The sequence below is a fragment of the Crocodylus porosus genome, unplaced genomic scaffold (genome assembly GCF_001723895.1).
Source record: "Crocodylus porosus isolate Cpor-Errol unplaced genomic scaffold, CroPor_comp1, whole genome shotgun sequence".
Lineage (NCBI taxonomy): Eukaryota > Metazoa > Chordata > Crocodylia > Crocodylidae > Crocodylus > Crocodylus porosus.
In genome coordinates this window covers 70,894,475-70,905,812 of record NW_017728918.1, presented here as the reverse complement: position 1 = coordinate 70,905,812, position 11,338 = coordinate 70,894,475, and the positions used below count along the sequence as shown (strand labels likewise).

The 11,338-nt window shown below is 39.1% G+C and overlaps 1 protein-coding gene across 3 annotated transcripts in view; it reads right to left on the bottom strand.

The window, feature by feature from the left end:
- ANKRD6 (ankyrin repeat domain 6) overlaps positions 1–11,338 on the bottom strand; it is a 142,503-nt gene that overhangs the window by 30,755 nt on the left and 100,410 nt on the right. For 2 of the 3 annotated variants that reach the window (XM_019537750.1, XM_019537748.1), the window contains exon 3: positions 7,195–7,293. In XM_019537750.1, the coding sequence (XP_019393295.1) occupies positions 7,195–7,293 (99 nt within the window). Of the gene's footprint in view, positions 1–4,091; positions 4,469–7,194; positions 7,294–11,338 lie in introns of those variants that run through there. The other variant, XM_019537747.1, reaches the window with a different exon arrangement.

The following is an 11,338-nucleotide window of genomic DNA, read 5'->3' as shown; positions in this document are numbered from 1 at the left end:
TTACAAAAAAAATCAACCACCCAAACTGAAATTATAGCAAGGGAAATGATTTCATTGCAACTGCATGGATCATGCACTTTTTGACAGCTATCATTATATACTAACCAAGAGCAGCAGGATAGAAATTTTCAACCTTTTCAACAATGCCATAGCATTCTAGGCTGTTCAAGATACTACTAATGCAGCATGAAAGTAATTGGGTAGTATGTACTATGTGCAGACTAGTTTATCCCGTCACTAACAGGGAAAGCAATCACCAGTTTAACACTTTTGCTGGGACAAGACTCTAAAGGACTCTATAGGTAAGAAAACATTTGCAACTGTGATATATAAAGCTTTAATAACTATGGTGGCTATTCATGATTCCTGCATTTTTAAAGCCTAGAGCACACTGTAGTGCAGAGTTCAAAAGCTGAACTTACATTAGAAACAGGAAGGGACAGGCTGATTGTAACTTACAAATAAGGAACCATTTATTAGGTTAATGCGATTTGTTTCTGTTACATTATTTTTCTTGTTGTAATTGTCTTATGTCACTTAAAGTAATAGTTGTTAATTAAGAAGGCATTTAACTTTTTGGACCTCAGAAGATACAACAGCTACTTCTATGGATGTTTCCCTTTCATTGAAGAGAAGCAAGAAGGTGAAAACAGACTGCCTCACTTTTCACTCCTACAACAGCAGTACCTGCTCAGAACCAAGCCTAATCTCAAAGCACCTCACTCTGTCTACAGGCAACACAGAGCAGCTTGTTTTGCTGTCAGGGGGCTCATCTACACAAGACATTTACTGCAGAGCTACCTAATTAGCTCCACAGTAAACGTCTCAAAGTCTTCACATGTGACCCTATTAGGCCGCAGGAAACTAATCAACTTCGCCGCAGGTAAGTATGTGTAAGTACAAATGTTATCCTACAGTGGAGTTCTTTAGGGCACAACAATGTATAGAGAGATGGTGATGGGGCTGGCTGGAGCACAAGGGCGCTTCAGTGTGAAGGCTGCCTGCTATTTGGGGCAGCCTGACTCAATGTGCTGTGGTCCTGGGTGCACATTCAAACGCAGCACCCAGGAGCTATTGTTCTAGAGTTTTATGCTCCACACTAATAGCACATGTAGATGCAACCAGGGAGAGCATTCTTTATCACCGAGACTTTACTGAGTGAGACCTTGAAAACCAGATCACAGGGACCTAACTGCTGTAGCTCCTCAGGTTTGTATTCCACAATGTTACTGCTTTATCTCTATTCATACACTGAGTAAAAAAACTAGAATTTTACTTTGAGGTTCTCCATTTCGATAGACCCTCTTGATTTCACCTGACACTATTTCTTCTTGAGTTACTGAGCAATGCAAAGGTACGTATCATATTGAATACATTTTTTAAAATTAATCCCCTCCACCCACATCAGCCGAGTTCTGATAAAGATATCTTGTCTTCTAGGAGAGAGTTATCATCAGTTATGAAGTTGACTACGGATTTTTGTTTGGTTTAATCTGGGTACCGGCCTCTCTCTCCAGATGCAGAGATAGTTATCTAGATAATGTAATCACTTGCTTCTGTTTCTCTTTCACATTAGATTTCTCATATGGTCTGTTACTTCCTTTTATTTAAAAAAAACAAAACAAAACAACAGCCACCTCCCAAGTCTTTAACAGCATACATTTTAAAAGGCATGATAGGATCCTATCCTGGAGACTGAAAGATAAACAATAACTATGATGCATATTCATTGCCCAGACAATCAATTATGTATATAACCTGCAGCACACACTTTATGATTCAGTTCATAAGTAATTTACAGACATGGAACAATTTTTAGACTTGCAAGATCAGTAAAAATGAAGAATGATAACTACAAGACTGCATCACACCAATAAGACCTTTATAAAAGAGATGGGATGGTGTTTGTCTAGACTGGTACAGTTGGGATCAGATCCAAAAAGTCATTAGGGGCCTCTATACATGTGCTCTAGGGTGCGGGTGTGGAGGGGGGCATTTTAATTAGAGTGGCTCTCAGGAGCTGCTCTAATTAAAATGCCCACAGCATCTCATGTATTCAGCATCCTGCATTTCAAAATGACAGCAGACGTACTTTACCTAAAGCTTATTCAATGAGCTTTAAAGTACCCCTGCTGCAATTTTGAAATGGAGGGTGCTGAATACACAAGATGCTGCAGCACTCTGGATTTATCAAGTTTGCTCTGATGCATTCTAATCACGACGCATTGGAGCATGTGTAAAAACGCCCTTATCTGCTAAAGTGAGTCAGGCAGAACATAGTGCAAAATTATGATCCTCAAAGCCCCTTGCTCCAGAGTTAGCTGCTGCCTAACTCAGAAAGTGGCTAAACTCCAGGGATGCCTCAGCAGTCGATACCAAAGTTTCTCAGGTACTGAAGTTCTGCTTTGGCAGTTACCCAGAAACAAGTCAGTCTCAACAGAGTTGATCAAGATTCTCTGGGCTAGAGAGAAGATGGTTCAGTATTTCAAAAGCAAGTCTCTATTCAGCATGCTGTATTTTGAGGACTATGTTCTGATGTTCCAAGTTCCTCCTATGCATTGCCTAGGGAACCTCTGTACCTAACTCCAGGCTACGGTCTCCACCATAAGGAAGAAAGCATTTAAGAGTATATCTGTACGACATAGTGCAGTACTGTGCAGCGCTCCCCAAGCTACCCTGAATAACAGGCAGTACAGTCACAGCAGCATGGCACTTCAAACTGGCTTCACTGGAAGCAGGTTACCCTACCTGGGATGAAAAGCCACAGTAATGCAGCTATACAAGCGTCCAACACCTGAGCTAGCTCATTCAGAATTAGCTCAGGGAGCTCTGCATAACATTCCGTTGTGCCTGTAGATGTACCTAAAAGTTACACTTTAGTCTATTTTATATTTGACTCCAAAGTTGTAAAGCCCAAGGAGAGGGAGCACCAGAATCAAACTAAAGACAGAAGTAGTTTTAATAACTTTACCTCCTTTCTCAGCCCTCACAAAACCCAAAGGAAAGGAAAGGAAATTCAAGACTGTCTTAAAAAATTCAAGATTGTTATACCAAAATCAGGTGCAAATTTTAAAATGTATGTAATTATTAGGTATGAGGTGTTTTGATTTTTTTTTGGTTTTTATAGTATTATGCTTGAAACCTAATTAACCAACACATTTTATCTCTTCCTACCACCACTTCATGAATCACTTTAAAGAAGTGAATGTCTTCATCAACCCAATCACCTCTAGTAACAATGAAATCATCCCCTTCTTGGATCTCCTTCCAAACACACTCCTTGTTTCCTTTCACTTTTCATGCTGTTTATACCATTCACTGTTACAGCCTGTCAAACTATTTGTTTTCAAATAAATTATCCTGCCATGCAAATGCTGCATAAAAATCCAGAGCATGGTGTTGCCTTCAGTCGTTAATACCAATTACTAGCCGGAAGTTAAAAAGTCTTACATTTTTAAATCAAAGGGTGAACTATGAAATGTTTCTTTAGGCTATCACTGAGCTAATTAGCATAAGGTCTTAATGAATACTTTGATTATCTGAAACAACTGTATACATCCAGCATCTGGACTCCCCAAGTATTTGTCATTGTGAACTTGCAATTTCTTTCTCCTTTGCTAAACAAATACAATCACTGCAAATATCCAAAAGTAATTATTTCACTCTTGTGTGTAGCAAAGGACAATAAGAAACCAGCCAAGGGAGTTAAGGCAGGAAAGCAGAAATAGGACTGAAAGGATTTAAACATTCTGCTATAACCTGAATATTTCCATCTGGATGGGATGGTTCTAAACTCATGAGAGTCTGTGCCATTTGAACTGAATTTTCTGTTTCTTCAATTTTAATTTGCAAAAGGGGCTTACAGAGCTAAGGTTTTGGGCGTGGTTGGTTGAAGTGCCACTGTCAAAAAAAATATGTAGTGGACTCTATTTGAAGGCTACACAGTCTTTGCAAAGCAACAAGAATAAAGCCCAGCCATGCAACCATGCATTTTTAGGAGCTCTACCATGCTATACTGTCAATACAAAAATGTTACATGCAGCTGTATCAGTGTGAAGCTCAAGGCAAGATTGAGGTACAAGATTTCTAACCTCCTTCTCTCTTTCTGATCTTCTAGGGTCCTTTCTAGCCTTTCTCCTCTGGTTTTTCTTATCCTTTTCTTCCTTGATTTCTTTCACCAGGGCAACCTTCTCCTTGACTATTCCTGAGGTATGTGCTGTATGAATACTCATTGACCAATCAGAGATTGTATTAGCATTCCAATAAGAGTTGGCAGGATTGGTAGGGAGAAGGAAAGAATTAGTTCCCGGTGTTGCGTACTCTACAGAGCTGGAGTCCACAGGTTGAAATTCATAATAATCCCACTCGAGGCCACTGGAGGTCATTCTTCAACTAATCCTTATGTCTTTTACTGTGTTTTAAAGGACAGTATCTACAGAACATGAAGTTAGTACTTTAGACTCCCCACAATATATTCTCTACAGCTCAAATACAGCTCCAATTTTATTTTTTTTAAATGAAATAGACTGTGTGTAATCACAATTCTCTACACAAATGGTACGTTACACATTTAAACAAGTCTTTTAAAAAAATAAAAAATAAAAATAAAGTATACAAATTCTTCCTCACATGAAGAATTTAAAAGTGGGGCCTAAATATGAATATGAATACACACACACACACACATAGGCATCCTTTTCACTGATACTGTTCATAAATATAAATAAATATATGAACAATATCAATGAAAAGGATGGCTGTTATGTGTATGTGTTTATGTAAAAGCTAAATGTGCTCCTTCCTTGGTTTATAGCAAACACTAAATGCGACTTAAGACAGAATACTTGAATTTACATATTTAAAGGCAATGCAAATGCTTCTTTCTGGTACATATCAAAAGTGCACAAAATGAATTACACAAAGAGAAATTATAGGTGGGAGAATTTCTTTTACCTATCTGAAAGTAAAACCAATATATTTTAGCTTACATATTTAATCTTAGGCAGTCTTGTGAAAATTCTTGACTGAGTTTTATTCTCCTTCCCTCTTTGCTACAAGCAGCAAATGGAAATACAAATCCTCAGAATTAGTAATAATTCCTGGAGCTCTCAGTACTACACAAGGATCTCACAAGTAGAATTTCAATGTTATAACATCATATTCACAAACAACCAAGATTCTAGTCTTTTAAAATTAGTTACACTGCACACAGTGTGGTATCACATTGTCATAAGCCAGGACCTGGAAAATGTGAGAGGAGAAGTGAACAAAGGTCTTTATGACCTGAATATATCTGAAGTGCAAGACACATTTTGGCTATAATAATGCTAACTTCAGATTTATTCTTTTTCCAACCCGCCTACTACACCAGCTTTCTTTAGAATACAGTTATACCTACAAATAGTCCAGGTTTTGTAACCATCACATTAAAAATGCATACTACACTCAGTTTAAAAACAAATATTGGCAAAACTTGGATTCTTAGGCTAGCAGCCTATATTTATCAGAAAACCTGACAGCACTTGTATACCTCCAGCAATTTTCTTATTCCAAGAGTACTCTTTTCTGCAAATGTTAGGATCTGAAAATTCTGTACAAATATTAATTAAACAGGTCTCCAAATACACCTAGAAATTAGCCCAATTTTACAGATGGGTAAATTAAGGGTATGGACAAACAAATTATACTGAGTTAAAAGTGGGGGGACTTTCTGTGCATCAGTTGCTCTGAATTTAATATTTTGCATCTGCTCTTATCCCACAGTAAATGAAAGCTAAGAGGGGGCACGTTATTCTAGAATGAAACAAACCAAAGATACCATGATTTAGCTTTCCCTTTCCACACAACAGAAACAGCAAACACTTGAAGCAGTTATCACAGAGTATCTAACCTACCCTCCTTTGAAATTGGTATTGATAATACTCTGAAGTAATGAGAGGGTAGGAAACTGAATTACTGTTGAAAGAGTAAGTTCCTCAGAGTAAGACTGACTGTATGAAAACATAGGTTACAAACCTGCCAAAAGCTGACCTAAGCCTCCCTGTGAGTCACTGGCGAGGCTGGAGGTACCTTTGGGTCGAATTTTTAAAAGGTATTTAGAAGTATACCTAAGGATTACAAAATACTTAAGGATGTAGACAGGCACCCAAAGGGAATCAACTGCCTTTTGAAAATCCCACTATATGCATATTCTCAGAGACAAAAGAGCCAGAGCCCTGGGTGGCTGTGGTGGCAGGGGCTGGACTAGCTACAGCAGCAGCTGTCATTCATGCTCTGCAAGTGTGCACCTGGTCTAGTGCCTTAGTCACCCACCGCTTATTACACTACTTCTTATTTCATCTGCACTTTCAGGCAAAAATTACATGAAGTCATAGGAATTAGCTGCTAGGACTCTGGAACAGGTCATGTTTATTTCAGTCCTTTGAAAATCATCAGCCTAAATCCTCCTTTGTGAAAGCAAAATTCCCACAATGACAGAACAAAACGTTCTTAGGTCCCACCATCGGAGACAGGTCTGCTCAAGCACTCTCATGAATTTTTAAGTGATATTAAGCAATGCAAATTATTTGGTTGGGGTTTTTTTTAATTGAAAAGTATCATCTGCTAATTTTAAGTCTGATCACAGATAACTTGCACTTTCCAGTTATCATCCAAAGGTCACGAGACACAGATTATAGACCCTGCAGCAAGCAGGATATGAATCTCCAATTTGCTGCAGCTCTGTACAGCATTTCAAGGTGATTGCTCAATTATGTACACACTCTGGAATATATGCAGAGAAAAGCATCTCCTGCATTCTGAAGTCTTCCCTGTGGCAAACACTCCTGGTAGATTATGTCAGGTACCTAAAGTACTTCACTGGGGCTCCCATATGGCACAAATGACCTCCCATTTTACTGGTGTATCAAATAGCAGTCAACACCCTTGATTACTATTCATACAGAGCTGTAATAAAAAGGGACCTTGCAAAACTCTGCCAGGGAACCGAGACACGTGTTTCCAATACTGATTTCACTTGGTCTGCTTCCTCTACAGCTTTGTCTGAAATTCTTCAGAATGAGAAACTATGGTGGAGAGACTTGGGGCTGATTTAACCCCTCTTTTAAGAAGCTGACTTCTAAAACAGTGAAGAAACAGGATTACTATTTGACAGGGCATATATCCCTCATTATAAGGACAGGGACATCTACTTACATCATCCTGAATATCAAGGTCACAGCCTGCCTTCAACAAAATCTGGACAACACGGAGATGGCCCTTATGGGCAGCAAGATGCAATGGGGTCCGGCCATGCTAGGAAAGAAAAGAAAAGATTTTTGTACACTTCAAGGCCAAAGCTTAATACATGCTAGGTCACCAGACACTATCCCATGTCTCTCCTGCCTTTATGTATATGCTCATACCTCCTTTTCTGGACCTACCAAATTACCACAATGGTTGACATATTATTTATAAGAACATTTCCATAATTTTTTGTGCGTGCTGCAGATTTGTTCTTCCCTTTCTGCATGGGTTTATTGGAACCAGCACTTGTGACAGTATTTTTCAGCAGAGAATACTATACATATCTACAGTAAGCTTCCTTGTGAACTCCAAAACAGCTTTGTATCCAGTTTTTCAGCAGAATACATGAACCATCTGCTTCTGTCCTTTCCACAGGAAAACCTGTGACCATTTGTACATAATTTTATTATTAATTTACCAGTTTAACATCTTTGAAAACCACCCTACAAAGGTAAGTTTGCTATGAAAGGGATCTACCAAAATTGTGATTATGCAATATTTGCAGAAACCACAATTTTGGGCGGGCTCTGCAAAAAAGCGCAGGCTCAACACTTTAGGTGGGCTTGCTGCAAAATAAATAAATTAACTTAAGCATGTTATTAAGCATGGATTAATCACTTCCCCAGGCTTTATCAGGGTAATTAAGCCATGGCTTGAGGCCATCCTGAACCAGTGAACTCTATGCTTTTGGTGGGCTCACTCAAAAATAATTTTACTGGCAAGGAAAAACACACATGGAAAGCCCTGCAGTCTTGGAGCACAGGAGGGAAGGCAGGAAGGGGGAGGAGGGGGGAAGGAAGGAGAAAGGAGGCAGGGAGGAAGGTGGGAGGGAGGCAGAGCAATTCCCAAAAGGGGGTGGGGGAGGGGAGAATATGGATAATACAAATGCTGAGAGTGGGGAAAGGAGTGAGTAGGTGGGACTGGAAGTGGGATTATGCAAATAGAGAATTTGGGCTATGGAAGGGAGGCAGTTTTATGCAAAATGACAGGGAATGGAATGGAGGCAGGGGGCAGGATGGGGCTGTCTCTGACCCCTCTGCCTTCCTCCTGTGCTCCAAGACAAAGGCTTCCCCTGCACTTTTTTCCTTGCCCGTAAGTTTGTCTATTTATTTATTTTGGAGTAAGCCCACCAAAAGCATGGAGCTCGCCACTTCGGGATGGCCTGAAACTATGGCTTCATTATCCTGATTAAGCCCGGGGAAGCCATTAATCCACACTTAATAACACATGAATTAATGGTTTCCCTGGGCTTGGTTTTGGGCCATGTGGCAATCTGTGGGGAGAGGCAGGACTGCCAGGGTACCTTGGCCAATCAGAGGCATGAGGGATCCCACCATGCTCAGCCCATGAATATGGCAGCTGGCCACATGATCTGCCCAGGAAATCAGCTAGCCTCCTCCTCAAGTTCAGTAAACTCATATCTATGAATCATCATGAAGACAGTGTCCAGTTTTGCAAAAGACAAACTTTACAGGACTGTTGTTTATATCTGTAGCTTCCCTTTAAAAAAATGGAGCACTTGTGGTCAAACCAAGTGATTCAACATATATAGCAGCCATTTTTTTAGTGCCAATAAGACTAAGGACAAATCCTGCTTCAAACCTTCAGATATAATTTATTTTAGAATGCTACCGATTCTAAACCCTTAAAACCAGCATGCCAACTGAAAGTTCAAATGCAGACAGCTCCCTCATGAATATACAGGAAAAAATAAAGTTTTAATTAGTGAGATACATAAATGATGTACAGTGTTGGGGGCAGAAGAAAAAGAAAAGAGCTGTCTTTAAAATTAGATTTTTTAATTAGGAAAATAGCTTCTTCTATCAACTGGGTTATACAATTCTACACTGGACTGACAGAAAAACAAAGTGGAATGCCAAAAGAGGAACAGTGTTCACTTGTAACTGAACTCAACTGGATCATCATTGGAGAGAATTCAAATGAGAAGAAAAGGGAGCATCTCCCAACAGAGATATTAGGATCTGTATCTGAAAAGGAGCTGCAAGGTGTAACAAAAAACAAAAAAAAAAAAGAGGCTAGCATAGTAACAAAGAATTAAAATAAACAAAGCTGCTAAGAATGTAACCATGGTAAACTCAAATAAAAAATACAAGTGCAGAGTCAGAATTATACAAGAATTAGTGATATAAGTGAAATAATTAGGGTTCAGGAATGTGAGAAATGAGTGAACAACTTCAGGAAACTTAAAAAAAACAGGAACATTGTAAGACTGTTCATGGTAAGGTCTTTCATCAGAGTTAATTAAGGGGAGTAATTAAGATTCTAGTCATTTACTAGATCACCCACAATTCAACCAAGACCCATAATTTCTCTACTAAAAAGCTGTCAGTTCAGCAGCTAATAAATATAAACTGATATTTTACTCTTTCCTGGCCTGGTCAAGTATTGTTTTTTAGGGTTTCTTTTTTCCTTTGAGGAATCCATGAGGGTAAGCCTTCTGGGCCTGAGAAAATCAACTGCAATGGTGAATCCAGGGAGAGGAGTGAACACCTCCAGAACTGATTACCTACTAGTAGCTATAAATAATTAGGAACAAATAAGATAATCTTTACCTGCCAGAGATCAGTAAGAAATTTTGCTAGTTGGAAGGTTACTCTAATGCCGTCAAAGCCTCTGCAGGATAATGAACTAGATGAACCATGTTCTGTTTATAAGGTGAAGTCAAATAAAGTGACTATACCCTTGGGGATTCAGCCTCCATATAATGAAAAAATGTTGAAGAGCTGACTAACTTTATATTTCCCTTTTCGTGGATCTTTTGTGAAAGAAAAGCTCACATGATGACTCTGGAACACAAGTATTTCAAAATTTAGACATTTTCTTTGAGTCTCTTCAAAATGCTGGCAAGCAGCTTCTCCCTACCAAATAAACTCTGGTTTCACTTAACTGAAATCTTGAACCTGGCCCGACTTCTCCTTTCACAATTTGCCTTTGATTGCACCTAAAGATGGGGTAATACTGCATAGGCAAATCAGACAAACAGCAAGACCCAAAATGTAAGGTCAGTGATAATGCTACCACAAATTAAAAACCTGATAAACAAAAAGCTGTAGCTTTGTTTAAACAATGAATAGCCTGCTGCTTGTACAAGTCTAACCTGATCTAAAGATGGCCTTTATAAAGACTGTAGGTAAAGTAAAAGCTGGCTCAACCAAACGAAGTACATTTTCTTCTATTACAGTCTGGAAGGGATCCAGGATGTAGTTTCAGTTTCAGGTAACTTAATAGCAAGAGGAATAAAAGTCTCTAGGCAACAACAACAAAAGAGGGCAAGCCAACAAACAATTCTGAGGTATGAACTGTACACTGATATTATGAATGTGTGTTCAAGCACATTTACGTTTATGGATTCTGACTTTCTACATTACTTAATTGTAATAAATAAATCACCTAATCTCACTTTCCAGAAGGTTACTGATCTATCACGGTGACAGTTGATCGTAATCTGTGCATAGCGCAAAAACAAAATACTACTTGAAGCCAGTTAAAGTCCTTTAAAGGGAGAACAGTATTAACCATGTGAATATGTTCTAGTGGGGAACTCTCTTAGAAGATAACCATCTCCCAACAGAGAAAAAATGTTGAGTAGCAGCCAAGGGCATTTTGTTAAAAATATACTCTGAAAGGAAAATAAAAGAGTTTATTTTAATGCAAGGATTGTATTACTCACTCAACAATGCTTTCTAAACAAGTGGCACAGGGAGTTGGAAAGGTTACATTTTAGCCACCTATAACAAGACATAAAAATTAAGGCTGTGCAAAGCTTCGGTCACCGATTTGATTCATGGAGATTCGGCCAGATTTGGCAGCCAAATCTCCAAATCCAAATTGAATCAGGAGAACCTTTAACCTCTCTAAATTGAATTGGTACCCTCCAAATCAATTCAGAGAGATTCGATGATTCAGACTTAGACACTGTGGTGCACCAGTAGGGGGAGCTCCCGCATTGAGCCTCCCACCTCACTATGCCCGTCCACCTTCCGGACTCCACGTGTCTCTCCAGGGGTGCCTAAGCCCTGGCAGACCCGCTCTC